This window comes from Pezoporus wallicus, unplaced genomic scaffold (genome assembly GCF_028554395.1).
Source record: "Pezoporus wallicus isolate ANWC-B61680 ecotype Strahan unplaced genomic scaffold, APGP_CSIRO_Pwel_v1 contig_13381, whole genome shotgun sequence".
NCBI classification, from domain to species: domain Eukaryota; kingdom Metazoa; phylum Chordata; class Aves; order Psittaciformes; family Psittacidae; genus Pezoporus; species Pezoporus wallicus.
Window position 1 is genome coordinate 293,041 of NW_026637893.1, and position 24,964 is coordinate 318,004.

Below are 24,964 nucleotides of genomic sequence, written 5' to 3' on the forward strand. Positions count from 1 at the left end.
GATTTGCCTTGGAAAATTAGGGGAATGTGCACACTTCTTTCTAGGAAACAGGCTGTGCTGTGTGAGTGAGGTTACGCATACCCGTCCTAGTGCTTGTGGGGTCTGCAGGGCCAGCCACCAGCTAGGCTGGGGAGGGATTTTAACCTTTTGTCTCTATCCCTTTTGTTATCCAGGAGAAATCCAGCGGTCGTACTGCTCATTACAAGCTGACCTCCACAGTGATGCTGTGGCTGCAGACTAATAAAACTGGTTCTGGTACTATGAACCTTGGAGGGAGCCTCACCAGACAGGTACGCCTCTATATTGGCATGAGAGGATGCTGCAGCCCCCAGGCATGCCTTTTCTTCTTTATGTCCCCAGTAGCCCCAGTGAGGCCCAGAAGGTTGCTTTTGTGAGGTGTTGTATAAAGATCTCTTCTCCTGCTGTGTGTGCAGCCCCGTGAAACAGTGAATACGTAAGTGTGTGATTACAGGGAAGCCCCTTGAACTTTGCTTTGGTGGCAGTATAGCTTTCAATTAAACATAGAGAACATTCAGTAGGAGTTTGAACTTGCTTTTAAGTCTTCATTTGTCCTTTGGTATTCCCATGGTTTTATACTTTGATATGCATTACTCAGATAGTTTTATTTGTAAGATTTGCCCACTTTCTCACTGGAAGATTCCAATAGGATTATAAAAATCCAAGATGACCTTTTCTGTTACATCTCTCTTTGAAAAGCCTTCAACAAGCCTCTATTTTGCATTGACTGTAGGATTCTTCTGCTCTTCAAGACATCAGTTATTTTTTAGTATCCTTCATCAGTATTTTCTTCCTGCAGTACGAAGACTCTGATTTATAAAATCTCTTGAAGAGGAAGAAGAGAATCTCTTCTAAACATCTGGGGTTTGTGCCAGTGTTACTTCAGCTTCCTCTTGAGAGCTCTGCTTTTGGCAGGGAAGGTGCCAGGCTGGTGACTGTTGAGGCAGTGCTGCTGTCTCAGGCTCTGGCAGGCAGGATCTGCTGGGCTTGACTTCCCTGGGTGAGGGTGCTTCTGCCCCAGCCACCTGCCAGAGGAGGCCATCTCCCTGCCTCATGCTGCTGATGAAGTGTGGCTGCTTAAGATGTGGGCTGTGGAAATCAGTGGCTCGAGCAGGGTAATAAACTGTGGAGGACAGAAGGCATATTGTATGGTCATGAGTGACTGGAGAGATTGGCAGTAGCTAAAACTCCTTTATGAGACTTCCCAGGGCAGGCTGTTGCTCTCGATACAAAGGACAATGAAGACTCTGTTAAACACCTCATGTTCATGTACAGGTTTGAGGCACGAGGAGGAAAGAAGGCTCTGTGATTGCAAAGAGGAACCAGGATTGTGTTAGTATTGCAGCTGCAGCAGCTTGCCCTAGACCTGCGGGATGTTTCTTTCCACGTGGTTGATTTCCAGAAGAAGCTGATGGAAAAGCAGGCAGGGATGAGGCGTGTGGAGGTGGTTTGGAGCATTGCAAAGCTTTGCAGTAGTTACACCCGAGTTATGGTGACCCGGACAAATACTTAATCGCAGGCCTCCCTAATGCTTGAAATCATAGCTGTGAAGTGGAGGCCAAGGGCTTGACTCTGGCCATGGCCTTACGGTGCACGAGAGCTGTGCCAAGGAAAACAAGAGCCTGTTGAGAATGGGTGTCCTCAGTACACCTTGGCCTGAACTGCTTTAGGCCTTGTTTAGTTTGACTTTCGCTCTCTAAGCTTCAGCAGGGAGATTCATGCTTCTGTCATCATTTGAACAGCAGAGCATTTCATTCATATGTGATGCATTAAAGCAGGGGCCTGCTTCCAATGGAAGTATCCATAAAAAAGCCACTGGGGTAATGATGCACTGCTTCTACACAAACAATGGAAACTTGACTTTCAGAGTGGAGCTTTGGGCTGGAGATTTTCTGTCTGTGGATGTCATAGGAGGCTTAAGGGGACAGAATCCACAGCAAAACCTTCATGCTGCCTTGAGCTGTGCTATGGGAGGAGGAGGTGTTTGTCCTGAGCCATTTATTTAGCTGTAGCTGGACTAAACTTTGCTGTAAATCCAGTTTGCTACATCACCTAAGGACAGCAGGGGTTATTTTTTACTTTCTGGTAGGCTTTTTGTAGGGTCTGCAGCAAACTTAGGCTCCAAAAGTAGGTTTTAGTTATCTCTTGATTGCTGTGGTCCAGTTTTACCTGGATGACACCAGTAATCTGATCTCCTGACCACAATTTTGTCCATGGGAAATTGTCCATGGTTTTGGTCAACTCGGCATTGGAGCTCCTTGCCCACCTTTGATCCTGCAATGTGAATAGCAGATGTCCTTGTGTTTCAGTGGAAGCTTTTGAAGTGTTCACAAGCGTTGTAATATCCTGGCTTATAAACTGGTGGCAGAGAGAACCTTTGAGTGCTTTGAAAGGGAACTCTGTTGAGAGCCATTACTTTGAAATCAGTTTTGCCTCGTGGCTGCACATCAGGCACCTCCTGAGTGGTGACTGGAGTGATGGCTGGGAGCAGGCGCAGAGAACAGCTCCTGGAATGCCTCCTGATTCCCCACCTCTGTAAGGCACGGAGAGCTGGGCATGGCTGACACTGAAATGCTGTGGGAAGCATTTGCAGCTTCAGGTGGAAACACTTGCTCCGTAACTGCCCTTCCTGATGTCTGCACATTACACCTGGCACAAGTAACTGAGGTCTGTGCATGGACAGTGTGGTAGAGCTCAGCTGGGGTCTGCAAGTTTGAGAACAGTGATTTCTAGACTGCTGTCGTTTCCCACCACTGAAGTACCCTTGTCCTGCACAGACACAAACAGAGGGAGGTTTGGTACCTTTGTCAAGGCTATTTGGAAGAACTTGGCTTTGCATTTCTTGAATATCCCCAGACTCTTGTTCCTGCGAGGCTTCCACTGAGGCCATTCCTCAGTGCTGCACCGAGTGGCTAACAGTGATTCTTGTCTCCCTCCAGGACACCAGGTATCTGTTCTTACTCCTTGATGGTGGCCATGTGATGTTATGTGCTGGGTAGATACTACTTGGAGGCCATGTCCCTAGACTTTGTCTACTCATGGCACTGAGAAGTGACACATCCCTTCCAGTTCATCAAACTACTACTTTTCAGTGGGTATCCCATGCCGTGGTTCGTGTGCTACTACAGGAGTTGTCTCTGCCTTTGTTTATAGGGGGAAAGTAGTTGTACAAGCATTTTATGTTTGTAAGTGGCCAGAATAAGTAAAGAGGGAGAACCACAGCAGGTGGAGGACTTGGCCACTTTGGGGAAGTTGTAAATCTTTGTGTAGCTTTCATTTACTTTACCTGATGGTTTTGGAATTGGGATAGAGAAGGAGCAAAGTGTTCCACACCGTCTGCCTCAATGAGGGGCCCCAGGTGGACGTGCTCTGTATCTGAAGGGAAAGGACAGGACCTGCTCCCTTCTATTTACCACAAAGGGAGAAGTGCTCAAGGGAAATGAGGAATGGCAGCAGCCTTTCGGTTACCTTGCACATTCTCCAGTGGCTGCAGGTAACTGCCCTGCTCCTGATTGAAGCCAGATGCTTGGCAGATGGGTTTCTCCCTGACAGACATTATGGTCCCGTCCTCTCTGTGTACATTGGAATCACTTGTGTCGTTTGCCGTGGCTCTGCGTTGCTTTGGCTCAGTTTGGAGGTTTTGAGGCTGCACTTTAAGGTAAGAGCAGCTGGATGATCCGGTTTCCTTTCATGCAAAGTAGATGTAGCATTCCCGTTCTCTGGCAAAGAGTCAAAACTGCACTTTGTGGGACAGATTTCGGCAGCCCCCTCCTTGAAAGCAAGGCTTAGCAGGTGCCTTTCGGGGGCCTGGCTGGGCACAAAGAACCTGTGTGTGTTTCCTTCAGCACCGTGACCATTGTGAGGAAGTTCAGGTTTGCTGAGGAAGAAGCTGGCTCCAAACCTATCGTTTATTTACCCCCGGAGGTGTGGAAAGGGGAGGATATAAAGCAGGGGGGAGTGAAGCCTGGGCTGTCACATTAAACCAGCACAGATGGGTGTTGATTTTCCTGCTTGAAATGCTCTCTAGCGAAGGTGGAACATTCTGCAGGGCTGGATGAAGGCTGCTCTGTTGCAGCCTGAGCTCTCCCTGTGCTCAGGAAGATGTGCCCTGTGCTCTGTTAGTGCTCCATAAAACACCAGCAGAGACATTCTGCCATTTATCATAATAGGTAAATCCCCTGCGGCTTGTGCTCTGCAATTAGGAGAGCCATATATTTTCATCAAGTTGAGCTTTCATGTTAGGTCTGTCCCACCGACTTCCAGATGTGAGAGTGTGAGTTGAGTCGGGGAGTGTTTTCCTACCAGAGGGATCTTCCAGTTGTAGCTGTTGCAATCCTTAAGCTCCTCTTCATCGGTTGTCCAGGTTCCTGGAAGCACTGTCTCTTTCACTGCTAACTGAGCAGTGTTTTGGGGTGCAGGATAGCAGGGATGAACTGAACAGTAATTGTCCAGGGAGTTATTTCTGCCTCACACGAACATCCATATAATCAGTTCTATAATGACTGCTTTAGAAAAAGAGAGAGTAGAAGAGTTGAACATCTCTGGACTTAGTGGCATCCAAAGCTGATGTTGCATTCCCAGATTTCCTCCTGGTTTTGCTGGGACAATTTGGTAAAGGATGTGGGATAACTTTGGTTACACCGAATAAATACCCACGAGAGGGTGAGGTAAGTTCTCAGCCGATTTCTACAAAGCTGCAAGCCCTGTATAGCTCACAACCTGCATTTATCTTGTTACAGTTTGAACTAAGAGTGGGAGAGGCAGGGCCAGATTTTGCCTTGCTGATATCCAAATAATTCCACATATTTTCCACCTGGAGACCGGAGCCTGCCCCACTGCCTGTGGCCTGGGAGCCTTTGGCTCACACTCCCTGTTTATGTTTCCTTAAAGAGATTCCATGTTGCTCCGTGGCCAGAGCAGCTGTGGATGTTGTCAGTGCTTCACAGCAAAATGGTGGATGAGTTTCCTTCTTATCTTCCTGGTATTTTTAGATGCTTTTATGATGAACCAAAGCGTTTTCTCCAACGGAACTTTCTCTCTTCGTCCTAACTCCTCCTCCAAATCACATCTACGGAAAGCCCAAACAGCTGCTCTGTTCCATGCAGGAAACATCCAAAGTGACCAGCCAGCCATCGAGAGCTTAATGCACCCAGCAGAGCGAGCTTCCCTCTGAGGCAGACTTGCAGCAGATGGCTGGGAAATGAGGCGAGGAAGCCAAGCAGTGTATCTCGATCGGGAGAGGAGCGGCTGGGCCCTGCGCATTGGACTTGGCTCCTTAGCATCAGGGTTTTGGCTGAGCTCTACAGCAGATGGGGAGTGACAGTGGGGAGATGGGCTGCTTGTTAACATCAACTTCCAGAGTGGAATTTCCCCCTAAAGCAAATTAACCCCTTTATTGAAGCAGCTATAGGCTTTCTGCTCTAGGTCTGGGTGCGGAAGGAGCCTTTAAAGCCCCCAACAACTGCTGTTTGGATAAGATGACTGCTTACTGACTCCAGACTCCATGAAAACAGCCTCTTGGAACATCTGGGCTCCCACAGCACATGAAAATGTTTTCCTTCTGGCAGCAGTTTTTATGGAGATGTAATAATAGATGTTTTGCAAGAAGATCAAATCATTCTAATTTCAGATTCTGCTTCTCACCATTGAGCTCGGCCTGCCCAGGTGTGGAGGACACTCAGTAGGGAGCCTGTGGAAGTAAATGGGCCCCTGCCCCAGCTCTGGGCCGTTTGCTGGTAGCTCTGTCCTCACCACAGCACGTTCATGTGTGTGTGTGTAGCTCAGAGGTTGCTCTCCAGGCAGGATGTGTCCATGCCGTGTAAACAAGCTGACTGCAATCTAAAGGAGAAATGAAACGTCCTTGTTCTCTTCACCCCCCCCCTCTTCTAGGCTATCTTTTGCCTTGAGGGTTCCAACTAAATTACATGCTTCCCCAAGCCTGTTAGAGACTTGGCTTATGAGAAGAAACCTGTAGCTGGCCCAGATTTTTCAGCTCTACCCTGAGGGAAGGATGTGAACAGATGGATACAGGAATCCAGTGGGATTAGTAAAACCCTTTGAAGCCTGTTCTTCCCACTACATTTTTCTCCTGGTTTTGTTTTTGTGCCACCTCAGCACAGTTTGGATCAGTCGAGGTTCCTGGGACTGGTGTTCATTGGTCAGCAGCTTGTCCATGTCCAGCCAGAATGAACTGGGGAAGAGAGTCTTTTCCTTAGCAGTGTCGTGGACGGTCAGCCAAGGCCACGAGGGATGTGTTATGGGGCAAAGTAGGATAGAAATAAAGCAACCGCTGCATTCTGCAGAACCAGCTCCCAGGTTGTGATCTTAGGGGTCACCCAGTTCAGCTCCCTGCCTTTGTTCAGCCACAGCACGGTGTCGTTATACACTTACATTGATCCCCCTCTGAACTTCTACTGCAAAAGGCAAGTCCGCTGCTTTCCCCCCACTCGCTGCTTTGTGCCTCCTTCCCCCTCAGAGCTAAATGTTGGTTCAGCTTTTTGGTCTGAAAAGAACCTGCAAAGCATCACGTTTCTCTTTCCGTAACGCTGCAGCAGTTGAAATCCTCACCAGTGTGGCAGGGAGTTGTGGGGTTTGTATTGTCTGCACCTTCCTTCTCCACTGGCAGGTAAGTAATGTCTAAGGAGGAGTGTTTTGCCAGGAGATGCTGAGAATGGAGAATGTCCCCAGCGTGTGGTGGGAAGTAGCATTTGAGGCAACGATGAAGAGATGCAGCTGGTTTTGTAGGGGTAGTTCACATCTGTTACACTGCCTGCCCCATCCTCGTGTGTGTCTCGTCACCAACAACCTTGTTTTCATATCCCCATGCTGTGCTGCTGCGTGTTCCGTGTTCACTATCACAGATTTCCTGCAGCCCCTTCGTGTAGGTAGGGGCTGACAGTGTTGTAGGGCCTGTCTGCACCAGGGATCTGCAGCAGGGATCACTTTGGTTCCTGGGGTTTATTGCACTACGTTTCTGTTATCAACATGTGAGACTGTTGAATGCTGGGAAACTCTCAGTAGGTTTCGCATCTGTTTGTGCATAAAGAAGTTACTCCAGGATTTGAGACCCACTTGTTCCATCCCTTCCCTTGCTAAGGGAAGCTGGTGTGCAGCCACTGCCACATTTCCGTGTTCTCAATGGATCTGTGTCCTTCCTTTCTAGATGGAGAAAGATGAGACTGTGAGTGACTCCTCCCCACACATAGCCAATATCGGACGCTTGGTAGAGGTGAGTGCTGTGAAACCACTTCAGCTTCAGCCTGCTGCAGGTTCTCTTGCCTGTATTTGGTCCTGTCATAGAACCATGGAATGGTTTGGGTTGGAAGGGACCTTAAAGCTCATCCAGCTCCAACCCCTGCCACGGGCAGGGACCCCTTCCACTAGAGCAGCTTGCTCCAAGCCCCTGTGTCCAACCTGGCCTTGAACACTGCCAGGGATGGGGCAGCCACAGCTTCTCTGGGCACCCTGTGCCAGCGCCTCAGCACCCTCACAGGGAAGAGCTTCTGCCTAAGAGCTCATCTCAGTCACCCCTCTGGCAGGTTAAAGCCATTCCCCTTGGCCTGTCCCTACATCCCTTGTCCAAAGCCCCTCTCCAGGTCCTGTGCCTTAGAATTTTGTTGCCTTTGTCTTTACAAACAAGTTATTTCTGTTGTATCAAGTCTGATGGTTTGCATGCTGCTCAGTGTGTGAGGGATCAGTATTTCTCCTATCAGGGCTTCCAGGCATTTGCATTTGTAGATACAAACCCACTGCTCAGCACTTTGTCTCCTGTATGTGGAGTAGAAGTAGTTAACAGTTTCCAACCCCCCTGTTTGCTTCTACAGTCACTTTTGGGTGGCATTATTTAAGTCAAGCTTTGTTGCACAGGCCCACCCCTTTCCCTGACGGTTCAGAGTGTATCAAGTGCTCATTAAATCCATTGGAGCGGGTTTAGCACTTGATTTTATGGCTGCTGTCAGCTGTGGATGTTCAGATGATGACTGAAGGTGTCACCTACCCAGAAGGGCTTTGCTGCAACACTGTTTTGCTGTCTCATTGCACTGTCCTGTGTGGTGGTGCTGGATTTCCAGAAGGAACTGGGAAGTGAAAGGGGGCAGGAATTTCTTTGTCAGTCCCAAGTTTTTGGCTTGAAGGAAAGTGACTCAATGAAAAACTGCTCCTTATTTGCAGGATCTTTCCCAAAACTGTTTGCCATGGCACACAACAGCTGACCTGGTGGCTGTGCTGAATGGCTGACTGGGACTGGCCACTTCCAGGCTGTTCAGTGCCAGGAAATTACAGAGCAAGGTGGGGATGAAATCCATTCCCCTTTTCTGCAGCTCAGTGCACATAAGTGATACCTGGAGAGCAGCTGCCCTCTCGTGGTGCACAAGGATGTGCTGTAGTCTGGAGTAATGGCTGGGAGGAGAAGGCAGAAACAGAGCTGAGCTTTCATTCCTTTGGTAAGAGCAGAGAGAGAGGCTTGTGAGAATTTAGATAGTAGGAATACACTGGGCTGAAGTCAAGTGTATAGAGCAGCTCCAGTGCCTAAAGGGGCTCCAGGAAACCTGGAGAGGGGCTTGGGACAAGGGATGTAGGGACAGGCCAAGGGGAATGGCTTTAACCTGCCAGAGGGGAGACTGAGATGAGCTCTTAGGCAGAAGCTCTTCCCTGTGAGGGTGCTGAGGCGCTGGCACAGGGTGCCCAGAGAAGCTGTGGCTGCCCCATCCCTGGCAGTGTTCAAGGCCAGGCTGGACACAGGGGCTTGGAGCAAGCTGCTCTAGTGGAAGGGGTCCCTGCCCGTGGCAGGGGCTGGAGCTGGAGGAGCTTTAAGGTCCCTTCAACCCAAACCAGTCTGGGATTCCAAGATGAAGTGTGGTACCTCAAGACGAATGCATGCGATGCACAGAAGAGTGTGGGGGCCCTGGTCCTGAGAACAAAGGACCTCACTGAACGTTTGGTTTCTTCCTTTTCCTTTCTAGGACATGGAAAACAAAATCAGAAGTACACTGAATGAGATTTATTTTGGAAAAACAAAGGACATCGTGAATGGGCTGAGGTAAGGGGCTTCCAGCTGCCCATTGAACACTCTGCTTCCCACAGGGCCCATGGCACCACCCCTGCCAAGCACAGATCTGCTTTTGCTCTCCTACACAGCTTTGTCATGTCCCTCATTGTCCACCTCCCTGTGCTTTGGAAGCATGATTTCTTGTGTGGTTTATGGAACACCTCTACCTTGTAGCTATAGATCTGAAGTGATGTTTTAATCCTTTGTTCCCTCAGCAGGAAGGAAGCAGCCCACTTGGCCACACTTGTATTTCAGGATTACTTTTAATGAGGAGTTTTACTTTTCACAGTTGAAAGCTGTGCTTAACTTCTCACTTCTCTTTCTACTCTTCTCAGAAGCAGCCAGGTTGGTCCCAGGGCTGTAACGTTAATGGTTTGTGGTATTTAGACTTTGTTTTAAGCACTGTGCCTCTCTCAAAACCACTGGTCAAAAGACAGTGTCCAGATGAAGCAAATAAATCCCCATGGCCTTTCTGTAAGGAACCTGTGCTCTGCTTGTCAACCCCTGCTCACTTCTGGTCAGGAAATCCCAAGCTGGTAGTTGTGATGCCAAATGATTTGCTTTCAGACTGCAGCCACACCTCCAAGCACAGTGTGGTGATGTAGAGTTCACACCTCCGTGTGCTGCCCCGCTCTCACATCCTGAAATGTGGAAGAAGATGGAATAATGGTGCTGATTAAATATTGTGCTGCCTTTGCAGCAGCATGGGCAGGGGAGATGAGGGTGTCTGAGAGAGCAGCTAGGCTGGGGTTTTCCTCCAAGCCCAGCTTTCAGGACAGGCCTCTCTTTTCATTTGTGGTGTGCAGGGGGTTCGCCAGGAGGCATTTATGAACATTAAATGTGTACCAGAGTCCTTTTCCTTGTGAATGTTGCCAGAAGCTTTTGGAATTGAATCTGTTTCCTGTGTCTCCCCATGGCTCAGTTTGAGTCGTGGCACTCTGTGCAGCGGTGGGGTGATCAGCTCAGCGCTGGTAATGCACAGAGCATCCACCTCTTTCTCTTGCCTTTTCCCTGTTCCTTCTAACCTTTGTATTTCCACTCATTCCTCCCGAGTGTGCTCTTTGGTTTCCAGAATAGCAGCTCTGGTACTGAGTTCTTCTGACTGTTCTTCTCCCTGTTTACCTCCCTCGTTTCTGAACTGCTCTCTGTAGATCTGTCGATGCTATCCCCGACAACCAAAAGTATAAGCAGTTGCAGAGGGAGCTTTCTCAAGTGTTGACCCAGCGCCAGATCTACATCCAGCCTGATAACTAAAGCACTCCAGGTACCCCTGCCTGTGCGGTGACAACCAGCACTAAACCAGGACTCACCAGCCAAGACCTCTGCATGATAACCCAGACCAGAACTAACCCCTAACTCCCGCAGACTGAGCAACGACGTCCGAGCCGTGCTTCACCCAAGGGTTGTTTCCTAATACAGCCAACTAAACGCTGTGATTTTGGATGTTGGAGATGTTGCTCCGCTTGAGTAACATCTGGAATGTCATGCTCTGGGATGTGGCAGGATTTAGCACTTGGCACTCTTAGCTTGGGAGCAAGGAAGGAGCATGTGGTCACATCCCCGAAGTGGCGTTAGCTTGGAGTGATTCGATCCAGGATCCCTGGGACTCTGTCCCTTGTTACACCACTTCAGTGAAGAAACTCCTGGTAATCTGAGCATCCTCCCTGCAGGAAGGAGTGAAATCCTGGAACTCTCACAGTTTTGGGGGGGGGACCCAAAAAAACTAGTGTTACCCCCCTCCATGACTCCTGAGTAAACGTGAGCTCACGCCACATGCACATCCCTGTTTGCCTGGTGCATCTTGAATCCCTTGGAGCTTGGAAATCCCATCCTGGTCAAGCTCTATGAAACATTTTGAGTCTCTGCTTCGTGCTCTGAAGGGCTTTGTTCCTGTGCTCACATTTGCTCCGGAGCTCTCAATGTCCAGCAGTGACTAACCCTGAGCCACTTTCACCTTCCACTCCATAATGAGTTGCAGATGTTGTCTTAAACACGTTGAGCTGACGAAGGGAAAAATGCTCTTATTTGTTGATAATGGCCAAGAACCACTTCTTCAGCCTGTGACAAATGCAAATAGCAAATGTATATATTCTTATTAAAGCAGTGGAAGTCTCCAGAGACAAGAGAATGGAAATAGTGTTACAAAACTGTTAGGAAAACAACTGCCACAAAGAGCAGCCGTGTTTACAGGAGCAGCATCCAGGGAAATAAGGTAGCTTTGAGTCCTGGAAGGGGGGTGAGATAGGGTCTGTGTGGGGAGAAATCCTACCAAATCCTGACCACTTCTGTGGGAGCAGCTCCTGAAAGGTCCAGTAGTGTTAGTCTATCGATGAGCATATTGAAAAGGGCTTTGAAAAGTGGGCATTTCCTCCTGTCCCATTGAAAACAGAGGTTCCTGCACAGCTCTTCCAGGGCAGTGAGCCAAGATGACTCCTAAAGGATGTCGTTTTTCTTCCACAACCAAACCCAGAGCAACAGGGAACCCCTGCCATAGCCTTGCTGACAGAATCTCTGTTCTTCAGCTTGCTTTGATTCCCCAGTGCCTGTAGGCAAGGTACAAACTGGAAAAGCCAATTTGGGAACAGGAACTCCCCCTGGTGAAGCCACGGGAGGGAGGTTTTGCTGCGGCTGCCGGACCCTGGGTGAACAGTCTGCAAAGGGCTCAGGAGCTGCCCTGAGCCTTCTCCCCTTCCTGGGGTGAGGCTGGGTTTTCTCTGCCTTCCCATCGTGGTCCTTTGGCGAGCAGGAGCGCTAACACCCTTCGCTGGTGGGACACTGGGGCTTTTCCAAGCTCTAACACAACCCAGGCCTGGGAATCTCCCTCCAGCAGCTGGAGGCTGAGCGGAACCGCTGGGGCAGCGCGTGTCTCTTGGTGCCATTCTTGCTGGAGTGACGTTTGCTTTGATATTCTCACTGGAGTGTTCACTTTGCCTTCTGCTTCCCTTGGTAAACCAGGTGCGCTGAGGTCGGTGTCCGCTGAGCCGGGTTGAGGTGCTTCTCCTTCCTCCTGCCCCACGTGCCAGGAGAACCTGGAGCCACCTCCTCTGGCCTCTGACTCGCGTCTCCTTCTTCCCTGCAGGTCTGTGCAGACTTTTGCAGACAAATCAAAACAAGAAGCTCTTAAAAACGACCTGGTGGAGGCTTTGAAGAGAAAGCAGCAAAGTTAAAGTCCTCTCCATGCTAACAAGACATGCCATGCACTCGTTAGATTCCTTTCTTAGAGAACTCATCCCCCCCCTTTGCCCTTTTCTGTTCTGTCACGTCACGATTTGCATTCAGTACTACCCATGCAACGCCATCTCCTCCCCATGAATAAAGCTGTACAAACTTTTTCAGTCTCTGAGGCCTACTTTGCACCACGTTTTACTCTTGAGACCTTAGGCTATGTCTGTAGAAGTCCATGTATTTTTTTTCCTCCCTTTCTCCTCTTCCACCTTCCCCCCCTCCTCCCCATCTATATGCATAACCACGGATCATTGTTTGTCTTCTCCTCCCCTTCCTCCTGCCTTTTGTTACATTGGTGTACAAAATGTAAAACAAGAATTTATTAAATACTGTGGTGTGTGAAAGAAGAACTGGAAAAAAAGGAAAAAAAAAGACTAATAAATCTATTCCACGTATGTCTGGGGCTGGGCACAGGGGATGGCTGCCGGGAGGGAGGGAGGGAGGGGAGAGAGGGTGTTCTCGGGGTTGTACTGTACTGAGTAAACCCGTTGCAAGGAGATGTTGATGAGGAGACCTGCTGAGAGCTCTGCTCTTCCAGAGCCTGGTTCCGAGGCGCTTTTCTGTCAATTTTTATGGAATGCAAAAAAAAAAGGGGTTTCTTTTTGGTTTGATTTGGGGTTTGGTTTTATTTTTTTTTGTAAAGCTTAAATCGAATCCACATCTGAGATTGAGCCTCCATAGAAAAACCAGAAAAAAAAAGAGAAAAAAAGACTAAAATGACAATAAAAAAACCTCCCAGGAAGCAGTGTGTGTGCCACTGGTGTCCTTCTTATTTCTCTTCCCTTCCTTACAGGGTAACTTGGGGGTTGCGCTGGCAACGCTCTTCTGCAGTGCCTGAGGCCATCATTGGGGCTGAGGTAGGTGGATGGGACTTGAAAACGATGGCAAAATTCAGTAATCCATCAGCCTCTCTTTATCTGGCCATGGAAAGTGGGAAAGTGGCTTTTTTCCCCTTTCTTCTCATCTCCAGATGAGCTGAAACTGGTTTAATGAGGGTGGAATGTCCTGCTCCCCATAGGTGTAGCTGCATCACTCACCAGCCTGATGCCCTTCCAGGATGCTGGCACTGGGATGTCAGAATCCCGTGGCTGGGATTGGCACTTCCAGCATCCAGCAAACATGGGACAGATGGATTTAGGGAAGGATTAGTCCAGCGTTGCTGGGTCTGTTCTAAATGGCTGGGGGGGGAACCCATGTGCCAGAGCATTCCAGTTCACTTGGCAGCTTGAGGTGGGGGCTTCCAGCCACTGATGCTTGCCCAGAAGCTCCTCAGGTTGGGTCCCTGTCAGTTGTGAGCCTCGTGTAGACTTCCCCCTCCATAAGCACGTGGTGGGACCCTGCCTGGCTCCCATCTGCTGTGGTCACAACTGAACCTGGTGAACCCAAGGCAGCAAATACCTGTGGGGCTCTTCCTGCATGTGGAACAGTGGAGTTTGCCTCTGGGTGAACCTGTGCAAAGTGAGACCTGGCACTACTATTGATTAATGTGCTCTAATGTTGCTTTTCCAGTGCGACCCCTTTCACATCCACACCTCTGCAGGGGGTTATGGAGTGTTCACTGAGGGGCCTCTGCTCTGCAGCACAGCTCACACAGGTCAGGTTGCTCCAAGCCCTGTCCAGCCTTGGGGCATTGTTCCTTTCTCTTCTCAAAGCCACTGATGGTTTGTGCCTCCTCTTGTCTAAGCTTCCCTGTGCAGAACCTGCAGGTCCCAGCTCTGTGCAGGACCGGGCTGTTACAGCCTCAGAGGGAGGGGAACCTCAGCCAGAGGCTCCTTGTGACACCAGTTTCCACTCACCACTACCTCGATGGCTGCTGGGGCATTAACTCCCCTGCCCCGTGCAGCAGCAGCCACCTACCTCGTGCCATGCTCCCCAGCCTGAGGGAAAGAAACAGGAAATCAGCTTTGTCCTTAACCTGTGCTTTGGATGCACCTCTGGGAACAAACTGGGGGGTTTGTATATATATATACATACACATACATACATAAAAATATATATATATGTGTATATTTACCTCTTATGTTAGAACATCCTTGTCCAGCACTAAGAAAAGCCTCGGTGAAGCAGGGCAGTTACTCAGTATTGTGAGTGGCAGAAATGTGGCTCTTTGTTTTAGCCAGACCCTCCCCAGCATTCCAGAGCTGAGGCTAAAACCCCTCCTTGGATAGAGGCAAGCCCCAGGGTCTTTGTAATGACCAGGAATTGAGGTCTAATAAGCTGTCCTCTCTACCTTGCTTGGAGTCTGCTCCTGGTTTGTGTTAGGGCTGGATGCAGGCTGTTCTGCTGCAGTTCCTAGGGAAGGACAGCAAAGGAAATCTTGCTGGCTCAGAGCTGGGGAAGAGCGGAGCAGCTCCAGCGAGCCTGGAGGGGAGAATCATGGATTAATGCTGTGAAAAACCCACCCACTTTGTTCAAGGGGCTCAGAGAGGCTGAAAAATACCTTTTCTTTCCAAAACCACATTGGCAGCTCCAGAGATGGGCACAGGAGTGTCTGAATTAACCTGCTGGTGCACTTTGATGGGCACTGGGACTCCCATCCCACATTTGATCTAAGCTGTGCTGTGCAGGCTCAGAGCTGTGGCTCTGCTGCCTCCGTGCGAGGGTGAAGCAAGGAGGAAGCTACTTCCTCGGGAAGGACAAGTGTCACGGGACTGGCACTGTAAGTGGATGATGAGGCAGCTAAAGCTGACCGGGGACAGGGAAGTGCTGGGTAGTGGGGAAGTGGAGAAAAAGGGAGTGAAATTAGAGTTAATGGTGACTGCAGGGAGGGAGAATTCTTGGTTTTAGAAGGACAAGTTAATAAGATCCCAGCCTGGTTTGGGTTGGAAGGGACCTTAAAGCCCATCCAGCTCCAACCCCTGCCACGGGCAGGGACCCCTTCCACTAGAGCAGCTTGCTCCAAGCCCCTGTGTCCAACCTGGCCTTGAGCACTGCCAGGGATGGGGCAGCCACAGCTTCTCTGGGCACCCTGTGCCAGCGCCTCAGCACCCTCACAGGGAAGAGCTTCTGCCTAAGAGCTCAGCTCAGTCTCCCCTCAGGCAGGTTCAAGCCATTCCCCTTGGCCTGTCCCTGCAGGCCCTTGTAAAAAGACAAGCCGTGTTAGTTTTCCTTGAAGGGCCCACAAGTATTAGTCGATTCTCCTCTTTCTTGCCCTGTGACATGGAGCTGCTCCTCCCCAGCAGAAGGAGCTCAGCACGTGCAGAGGCCACTTTTCCCAAGGTGCTGCTTCCTTCTGTGGTCAACAAGCCACTGTGTGGTGTGCAGGGCCCTGGGAGCATGATAAATCCATCAACAAGAGAGTAGGAACCAAACAGCAGAGCAAGGGGAGGCAGCAGCAGCAGCCTGGGCGACCGCCTCCGCAGCTCCCAGAGAGCAATGGAACAACTTCCCCAAGAAACCCACACAATTCAAACGAGAAGTCAGTAATGGGGATTATGAGACACAGCGAGAAAGGGGCAGGAGCTGCCAGAGGAACGGGCAAATAAAACCTAAGGAGGCACATGGGCAAGGACTTGGTTTATAGACATGAGCCGTGCTAATTCAAACAGGTTTGTGTGGAGTGAAACACTTTGGTTACGCTGCTCCTTCCCTCCCTCCTTCTGAACTGGGCCCAGTCACTGAGGTATCTTCTAGAAAGAGGCAGTGGAGACACAAGGCCCACAGAGGTAAATGGTTATGGTGGGTCGCACATCTCCATCCTCTCCCCACAGCCCCTCAAGCTCTTCTCATGTTTGACAGCACTGAGAAAGCTCCAGATCACCCCAGAGGCAGCAGATAAAGAGAAGTGACTGGGCTCAGCTGTAAGAGCTACGAAGAGCAACCTTCTGAGGTACTTAAGTTATTCTCTGTTTATCCCAATAGCATCATTGGTATCAAAGAGGCACAAGGTCCCTCAGCAGTACCCTCTGCCACCCAGCTGGGCTTTAGCAGCACGTCACCCCCTGGCTCAAGTCCTCTTCTCCCAAGAGCTGCCAGGGTGGAGGAGCTGGTTTGCCCAGCGTTGGGGTCAGCTTTTGTGTCTGCATCCTCCTCTTCTCCCTCCAGGGTAGGTCCCTCTGTCAGCTCTCCAGGCTGTCCCCCTGCTCGCCGAGAAGAGCACCCCTCTCTTCATGGGTGCCAGGTTTTCCTCCCCGATAAGCAAGGAACTGGAAGGAGATCTGAGAAGAAGTTAAGACTCTTCCCACAAGCAAGGGCGGGTCTATGGATGCATTGGGTCTCACCACCTGGAAAAAGGCTGTTGGTGCCAGGAGATGGACACAGGATGAGCTTAGTGCACACAAGGGCCTGAAGCATTCAGCTGTTGCAACACCATGAATTACTCACTGGCACAGCTCACAGCAATCACTGATGAGCACCAGTCCCACCCACTGCTGCCTAGCCCTGACTGCCCCAAGGTGGGACTGGATCCAGGAGGGAAACATTGGCCAGGGAAAGGATACAACCACGTCCAGGGAAAGGACACCCAGGCTGCCCACCAGCCAGGGGAGGTGGTGCAGGACGTAGTCCCCTTCACTTTGCCCTGGCTCAGGGTTCTTCAGGAGGACACTGAGGCCGTAGAGCGAGTTCCCGAGCATCACCAGGGCAAAGAGGGAGTAGGAGATCCCGATGGTGGACTTCCTCTTGTACTGGAAGAAAAGAGGCCAGAGAGAGGAGCTTGGGTGCAGCTCTGAAATCTCACTAGGAAGCAGTATTAATCACTCTCCCCCCCCAAAAAAAGAAGAAAAAAGGTGGTGACTCAATGCCAAGAGCCTTTTAGTTCCCCCCTTTGCTTATAAATTAAGACAAAGTGAGAGCACCACCCTAAAAATACTGTTAAAGGGAAGGGAGAACAATTAATCATGTTTTGGAGCAGAAATACAGAAAAATAGTCTCTTATGAGGTGATCAGAGATAGGACCTCTGAGCAACGAGGAGAAAGATGATCCCACCACCATTTCCATCTGACACCTCAGGACCCCAGGACCTGTCCTACCACTTACATTCGTGTAGATCTGGGGGACTCGGGAGCACAGGTACAGCACAGAGGAGACAGAGCCAATTGTGAAGCCAATGATCTCGCTCCTGGTGAAAGGCTGCAAGGCAAAGGGGGGCATTGAGCAGCCCCATGTTCTCAGAGATGCGCTCATCACCCTCACCACAGCTCTGTGCCAGGCCATAGCATGGCCAAACCCCTGCCCTTGATCTCCGCACCAAGCAGGATGCATTGATCCAGCAGGATGTGCCCACCCCACCAGAGCTTTATCTTCTCCTCCCCCCCCCATCACCCAGCTTTAGGACTCGGCTCACCTCTGGCACCAGCTCACCCACATGAGTGGAGAGCAGGGACCTTCCTTTGAACACCACTGGGTCCTGTGCCACGGCAGCACCTCTGCCCAGGAAGGAGACAGTAGACAGTGTCCCCAGGGAAAGGAAGAGGAAGGCTGCGTTGATATGGCCAGTGACTGCAGGGGATCAAGCAGAGGCTGGTTAGGAGAGCTCCTCTCCCAGGCCCCAGTGCAGCTCAGCAGCCGTGGTGGGTGCCAGGGCTCCCTCTGAGAGCCCTTCAAGCTCTCTTATCTCTGCGGTGGCACAGCCAGCGCCAATAGCTGCTGTGGGCACTTTATCTCACAGCAATACAGGCAATTGGCAAGTTATCAGGTCGGAAACTACTCCTATCTCAGCAGGCCGAGAGCACTTGAGCTTCTTTGTGCTTAGGGCTCTTCAAAAACCATCTCCTCCATCTAGAAGCTTTTCACAGGCTTAACTCACCACAGCACATGTTCAAATCCCTGCCAGCCAGAACCTCAACATCAAGACTTGGGTTGTATTCTGTCAAGAAGCTCTCCAGTATTAACAAAGCGAGACAGCTGATGAGCCAAATACCAGCTGGCTTAGTAAGTCAATGGCTTTAGTAAGTTAACTATTTATCAGGGTCCCAGGGATGCCTGTTGTAGTCAGAGATAGCTGCAATGCTAAAAAGTGGGTTTTCCCTTGCTGTTCAAGCCTTGCAAGAACAGTCCAGGTTCCCTTTTTACTCCATTTGAACAGGGAGGAACTTCTCCATCACATCAAGGCTGCCACTAATTGTAAGAGGTGCACTGACCTCCGAATTTCTTTCTGTACTTAATGCAAGTCCCAGGGGGGTTATTTTCCACCCAGATACTGTGCACGGCTGTTTGCAGAAGCCCCAGGCGTGGCTGGTAGCTATTTGCAGACTTTGGCTCTCATAGGTGCTCAGGTTAGCATAGAATCTCTCAAGCTGGAAGGGACCCCAAGAATCATTGAATCCAGCTCCCTGCTCCTGGCAGAACTACCTAAAACCAAGCCATATGACCAAGAGCATCGTCCACATGCTCCTTGAACCCTGATGGGCTTGGTGCCATGACCCTGAAGAGCCTGTTACGGCTACTAAGGCAAAATTGCTTTAAGAATTACTGTAGGAAGGGAAAACATGTGCAGAGGCTTCCAAGATGCTGTGCTCACATGTTTAGATTTGCATGTTCTGCACTGCAGAAGACAGAAGCAGGCATAGGATCAGCAGGGGGAAATGCTGGGTTTCGGGAACAGCAATACCATTTCCTCTCTCGGTGATCCCTGGTTATTATCCCATTTTTCCATCCTGACTACTCTTGATTCATCCCAGGTAGAATATAATGATGAAATTTCAAGAAGAGGCAACAACAACCCCTACAAAGAGGTTTATGTTGGGGTTTGAAAAGACTAGTAAGCAGTAAGCAATATCAGTGCATCTGCAAAGCACCTCTGCCCCAGTACATCTCCTCAGGGCTTCCTCCCCCTCCTGGATCCACAGCCAAGGCACAAGCCAGCCCAAAAGGCAGCCCCACCACCCTCGTAACCCCAACTCACATCCTCCACCCCGGTTCTTCACTTTGTAGTAGCAGTAGAGAGCCAACATCACCAGGTCTGCGAGCACATAGTAAATAGCTGTGTAAACCTATGGGGAGAAGGATGGGTTGGTTCTACCTGCAGAAAGGCTTCCAGGTAATGGCCAAGATGAGGCAGCATCCCAGGAGGAGAAGGAAGTATCCCCAGGAGAAGGACAGGGAGCATCCTGGGGCTGTTTGGGTCTCTGGTGTTGGATTAAGCAGCACCCATCCCTCCTCCCTGCAGTTCAGGGTGCCTGAGAGCCAACCCAACCCCAGCAATTCAGCTGGTACCTGCAGGGGTAACTGATGAGCCAGAAAGGAACCGATGAGGTTTAGGAGGTCTCCGCCCAGCCATCCCAGCAGGAAATATATGGAGAGAGCCCGGTCCATGATGCCCGTTTTGCAGGCTTGGTAAAACTGCCTGCAGAGACACAACCCATAACCCCTGTATGGCTCAGCGCTACCTGGGAATCATCCCCAGGATTCCCTGTTGCTCCCACCTGGATCATTTTGCAATTGCAAAGCACTTGGCACCAGGAGGCGGGAAGCAGAGATTTCTTGTACCTAAGGCAATCCATCTGCAAGCCAACCCCTTTGAGAAGTCCTGTGACCCACTGGCATCAATACACTGGGCTCAAGCCCTTGTGATCCGTCCCTCATGCAGGGGTAGAAAGCAGCGAGGAGAAGCACCAGTTGCAGAAAGTGCCTCTCTGGTGATGAAATAACCTGATGATACACCAAGACCCACCACGTCCCCCCTGCCGCAGCTGTCCCAGCACTTCCAAGAAGCCCAGGGCCCCTAGAAACACTTCATCCACACGCATGACCTGCAAGGACTGCATTGCAGTTGGCTTACGTGGATAATAACAGCTGCCAAGCTCGGTATTAGCAATACAACAACAAACAAGGCTTCAGGGCTGCGCTGCCGGCTCCCTCTGCACCCCTTAAACCCCGGTTTTCCAAGCCCTGATTGTCTTTGCTGGGGAGAGTTAATAACTCAGGGAGCTCAAGGGTGAAGCTGGATTGAGGAGAGGAGCGTTATCCCATGGGAAGGGGTCTGGGAGGGATGCTTACGGGAAGGAGGCAGCTGCAAAGCAGAAGATGGAAACCAGCCCCAGGACGACACTGGCGATGTCCCGGCCGTCCTGGGCACACTCATTGAACACATCCATCACCCAGCGGGAGCCATTGGGACAGTCGGAAAGGTTCCCGAGCTCAAGACGCCTCCAGTGCTGCGGATCCATGGCCGCCGGTGCTCGGGTGTTGGTCAGGTGGGATAACGCTGGGGGAAAACATGGGAACGTGAGAAAAACATGGGAAAAACATAGGGAAAAGTTAATAACGCCGGGGGAAAATAGAGCTGTATTAGGAAGAGGCTTGGAGCTCCTCCAAAAGCCTCGCAAAAACCTCATTATTGGCTTTAACTTTGGATACAGTGGGATAGCCAGCGATTAATGCCACCACCCAGCAGGATTTGTCCTCAAAGAACTGAGCCTCTATGGAACAGGGATTCACCCCTCTCCTTTACTGGCCTTCATTTGGATGCAGTGGGATGACCGGCCGGGAATGCCGCCACCCGCCAGGACTGAGCCCCAAAGCGCTGCTCGCTGCAGGACAGGGCCTTACCTCGCTCCACGGCGGCCCTTTGGGAACCGCCTTTAGTTCTCCTCAGAAACCCGTGTTTTGCTGTTCCGCCTCCCGCAAGCTCCCTCCACACCCGCCGGTCCCTCAGCCGCGCTCAGGAGCCCGCTTTGCTTCGCTGCCAGCTGCTTTGTGAGGTAACTTTTTACAAACCCACCACTTTTATCAGAACCTGCTGGTGCCCTCCCACTCCCTCCGCTTCCCCAGCAAGCCGCTGCTATCCCACAACCCTAATTTTGCCGGAAACCGGTGGTTTTCGCCCCAAACCCGGCCGGGGTTTGAGCGCTCCCCTCAGCACCGCGCATGTGCCGGCGGGCTGGGCTGGGTTGGGCGCGCCTCTCGCCCTCCCCGCGCATGCGCGGTGGCTCCGGCAGCGATGGCGGCAGGGGGAGCGCGGCCCGCTGTGGTGCTGGGCGCCATGGAGATGGGGCGGCGGGCAGGGCCGGAGGCCAGCGCCGCGCTGCTCCGCGCCTTCCTGCGCCGCGGGCACCGCCTGCTCGACACCGCGTACATGTACGCGGGGGGAGAGTCGGAGAAGATCCTGGGCGCGCTGCTGGCTGCAGGCACCGAGCCCGGTACGGCCGCGGGTGGGTTTAGTGGGGCTGGAGGAGGCGGGCGCTGAGGAGAGGGGGCTTCCGTGACAGGCTGGCACCGGGCCTGAGGGGAAGGGAGTACTCCTGGACCTGTTGCATGAGGATAAGGGTCTCCTCCGCCGGGCTGGCACCATTCCCGAGGAGAAGGGACTTCCCCTGGACCTATTCCCTGATGCCATCCCTGAAGGAAAGGAAGGGACTCCCCTGCCCTCTGTGCCTTGGGAAGGGCATTTAGGGCAGCCCTGCAGTCCCTGAGGAGAAGAGACCCCCCCACCCTACCCCCGAGCGGCTGATGTGGTTCCTGAGGAGAGGCGCCTCCCCTGAAACACCCCAAGCAGCGCTTGCGTTGTGCCCCTTATCCCTTTGCTGATGCTGGAGCCATCCCTGCTCATTCCGCCTTCCTCTCTGCCAGTGCAAGTCGCCACCAAGGCCAACCCCTGGGATGGGAAGACGCTGAAGCCCGAGAGCGTGCGGTCACAGCTGAACACGTCCCTGGAGAGGCTGAAGAGGACGAGTGTGGAGCTCTTCTACCTCCATGCCCCTGACCACGGGACCCCGGTGGAGGAGACGCTGCGTGCCTGCAATGAGCTGCACAAAGAGGTAAAGTGGGAAGAGCAAGCCTGGGCTGTCTCTTGGTTCCCTCCCTCTCTTAACCTTTTATAAACCCGGGCTGCTTGTTGTGCACTTTTTCAGCGCTGGGTTTGCACAACACGAGGAGGGGACACAGAATGGCCAGGGCAAAGCCCTGACTAACTCTGCATTGCGTGCTCACGTGGTGTACTTTGTGCCCAAGAGCTCTTGGAAGCATGAGACTATCTGGACTTTGCTTTCAGTGTTAACTGACTAGGTTAAGATTAGTGCTGGTAATGGCTGAAAGAAGAATTTCTGAATGGCATTAGTCCAGTGGTGGCATTTAAATTAGAAGGTGTGAGTTCAGAATGAAAAGGAAATATTTCTGTTGGGTCTTATAATTCATAGCAAAGGCGAACACGGATGACCAGGGAACTCTGGGCTAAAATTTGGTGCCTGCTCATTTCACTGTTACCTTGCACTGCCTGGGTACAAATGCACTTCTAAAACCAGGACCTGAATATGCCTTTTATTTCTCTGCAGGGGAAGTTTAAGGAACTTGGTCTATCCAACTATGCAGCATGGGAGGTAGCAGAAATCTGCACCATCTGCAAATACAACAACTGGGTGATGCCAACTGTGTACCAGGTGAGGGGTGGGGGCTGGCCATGGCCTGGCACATCTTTTGTGGAGTCTGAGATGAATCCAACCAGAGGAATACAAAGGTTCAGCTCAGAGCGGCATAGAAATGGTTCTCAGTGCCCTTACAGCTACTGTGGGGAAGTGTCTGGGGCTCCCAGATCTTGGACCAGCTCCCAGGTAACAGCAGAGGAAGCTGTGGCAGTCAGCCTGGGAGGTCCTGTCAGGACACATGTGATTAGAAAGCTGAGTCTGCGTTTGTTCCCCGAGTCAGTGACCCCCTTCATGTGGAACTTAGAAATCAATGACTTTAGGAAGTCTGTTCCTAAGCAGAGGATAACCTTGTGTGACCTGGAGCTGTAAGAGTGCTGTCAAGGAAGGGTGGGGAAAAGGCTGTTCAGGTGCCCACTGCCCTGAGCTGGTGTTTGCAGTTCTTTGTCTCCCTCATCCTCGTGCAGGGCATGTACAATGCGACCACTCGCCAGGTGGAAGCTGAGCTCTTCCCTTGCCTGAGACACTACGGGCTGCGGTTCTATGCCTACAACCCACTTGCAGGTAGGGGGAGGAAAAGGGTGAGACTTGGAAACCAAACCTATGCAAAATGGGGGCTGTAGAGGAGCCAGCTCAACCCCAAACGTGCTGCTGACCCTTTGCAGGAGGGCTGTTGACTGGCAAATACAAGTATGAGGACAAAGACACACGTCAGCCCACGGGAAGATTTTTTGGGAATGACTGGGCTCAAGCTTACAGGGACAGGTATGTTTTGAGCTGATAGATGAGCAGGGAGATGGGGCAGGAATGATTGCATAGAAATGCAGTAGTAATCAGGTAAGAGGAAGCAGAATTGACCAAAACTTGTGTCTGTGCATGTGGTTGGGGCTGTAGCTTGTGACAGCTTCACAGAGTGTTTTTAGGTTCAGCTTCCTCCAGGCTTAGAGTGGGGGATTGTGGAAGTCCTTGGAGGCTACAAAGAGTTGCATGAGGCTTCCTGAAAGCCTCTTGTACTAGATGGGAATATAGATGTACCAGTCACTTTAGATCCTGAGGGCAGTAAGAGTGATTTTGTTGTTTTTTTTCTTGCAGATATTGGAAAAAGCACCATTTTGAAGGCATTGAAATAGTAGAAAGAGTTCTGAAAGATGCTTATGGCTCTGATGCACCAAGCCTGACCTCCGCAGCTCTGCGCTGGTTGTACCATCACTCTAAACTGCAGGTGAGCACCAGGCAGCTGTTGTGGCTCACAGCCAGGGCAAGGTTTTTTTAATCTGCTTATCCTGTGGGCTTCTGATGTTCCCAAGGGAATATTGCTACATGACTGCCTGCCATGCAGCAGGAGCAAGCTGGCTCTCTATTTCCTCGTGATATCCTGTGTTTGTGGGAGTGGGAGAAGTGGAAGATGGTAAGGGGCAGTTACTGGGGTATTGGCTTCCCACCCAGACAGCAAGGAGATGAGTTTTCATCAAACTAGGGAATTAATGGTTATATTCCCCATCTCCCCAGAATGTTCCTGTAGCTCCTTGTAAAGTAGGATTTGGCAGCTTTTGAGGCATTGCCACAACATGGAGATGTTCTTGCCCTATGAACAGAACTTCATGGTGTCAGTTGTGTAAACACCAAGGAGCCACTGCCTCCTTTTTTACTGGAAGGGTTTCAGCTGTGGCTTGAGAGGTGAACCAGGTTTCTTTTGGGATCAACACCTCCTATCACTTCTCAGGGTTCTCTTGGAGACGCGGTGATCGTTGGGATGTCCAACTTGGAGCAGCTTGAGCAGAACCTCAACTACAGTGAAGAGGGGCCCCTGCTCCCGGCCGTGGTGGAGGCGTTTGACAAGGCCTGGAGCCTGGCTGCCTCCGACTGCCCCAACTACTTCCGCTAGAGACCAGGATAGGGACAAGAAAGTGGGTGCCATGGGGGTGGATGATTGAGCACTGGAGAGGTACTTGCCAACCCTGCTGCTTTGATCAATGTGCAAGTGGTTTTTTTCCTGTACTAATATGAATGAAGCTTTGCAGGATCCACTCCAATTGTCAGCACTTGGTGTGGTGGCTGTGCCTTCATCCTCCTGCCCTCCTGACTTTCAGCTCTGTGCAGCACACTGTGATGTACACGTGTACTTAATCAGGGGAAAATGAACACGTAACTGGATGGACAGGGGAAAATGAACACATAACCCCAGTTCACCCTTAATATGAGATTTTAAATAATTATGTATAATAAAACCTTTTTCTCACACTGCCCCCATCTAACTGCAGTCTATCTCTTAACCCACAGCCTGGCTGGCTTCTCCTTATCCATGCTCTGCAACCTCGAGCTTAACAGCTCCTCTGGGTCAGAAGATGGGAGCAAACCCTCTGCAACATGTTGGAG

At 51.0% G+C, this 24,964-nt stretch overlaps 3 protein-coding genes across 7 annotated transcripts in view; 2 read left to right on the forward strand and 1 right to left on the reverse strand.

The window, feature by feature from the left end:
* Positions 1 to 12,395, forward strand: part of CAPZB (capping actin protein of muscle Z-line subunit beta) — a 72,223-nt gene extending 59,828 nt beyond the window's left edge. For 2 of the 3 annotated variants that reach the window (XM_057408096.1, XM_057408097.1), the window contains exons 7-11: positions 174 to 290; positions 7,181 to 7,246; positions 8,979 to 9,055; positions 10,216 to 10,328; positions 12,144 to 12,395. In XM_057408096.1, coding sequence (XP_057264079.1) covers positions 174 to 290; positions 7,181 to 7,246; positions 8,979 to 9,055; positions 10,216 to 10,318 — 363 coding nt within the window. In that variant the 3' untranslated portion in view covers positions 10,319 to 10,328; positions 12,144 to 12,395. The remainder of the gene's footprint in view (positions 1 to 173; positions 291 to 7,180; positions 7,247 to 8,978; positions 9,056 to 10,215; positions 10,329 to 12,143) is intronic. The other variant, XM_057408098.1, reaches the window with a different exon arrangement.
* A 3,569-nt stretch (positions 12,396 to 15,964) lies between these two features.
* Positions 15,965 to 21,069, reverse strand: SLC66A1 (solute carrier family 66 member 1). Of its 3 annotated transcripts, XM_057408110.1 has the most exons (8): positions 21,025 to 21,069; positions 20,229 to 20,436; positions 19,446 to 19,575; positions 19,135 to 19,222; positions 17,575 to 17,729; positions 17,268 to 17,360; positions 16,729 to 16,914; positions 15,965 to 16,446 (listed from the first exon to the last, which is right to left on the reverse strand). In XM_057408110.1, the coding sequence occupies exons 2-8, from the start codon at positions 20,396 to 20,398 to the stop codon at positions 16,348 to 16,350; spliced, it is 921 nt and encodes a 306-aa protein (XP_057264093.1). In that variant the 5' UTR covers positions 20,399 to 20,436; positions 21,025 to 21,069; the 3' UTR covers positions 15,965 to 16,347. The 3 variants fall into 3 exon arrangements, 2 of the variants coding, with proteins under 2 accessions (XP_057264093.1, XP_057264092.1); XM_057408109.1 differs by lacking the exon at positions 21,025 to 21,069 and having other exon boundaries at positions 20,229 to 20,718; XR_008972034.1 differs by lacking the exons at positions 17,575 to 17,729; positions 21,025 to 21,069 and having other exon boundaries at positions 16,321 to 16,446; positions 20,229 to 20,722.
* A 76-nt stretch (positions 21,070 to 21,145) lies between these two features.
* Positions 21,146 to 24,757, forward strand: AKR7A2 (aldo-keto reductase family 7 member A2). Its single transcript, XM_057408111.1, has 7 exons — positions 21,146 to 21,370; positions 21,801 to 21,988; positions 22,502 to 22,606; positions 23,056 to 23,152; positions 23,254 to 23,353; positions 23,681 to 23,810; positions 24,312 to 24,757. The coding sequence occupies exons 1-7, from the start codon at positions 21,172 to 21,174 to the stop codon at positions 24,471 to 24,473; spliced, it is 981 nt and encodes a 326-aa protein (XP_057264094.1). The 5' UTR covers positions 21,146 to 21,171; the 3' UTR covers positions 24,474 to 24,757.
* Positions 24,758 to 24,964: the final 207 nt, after the last annotated feature.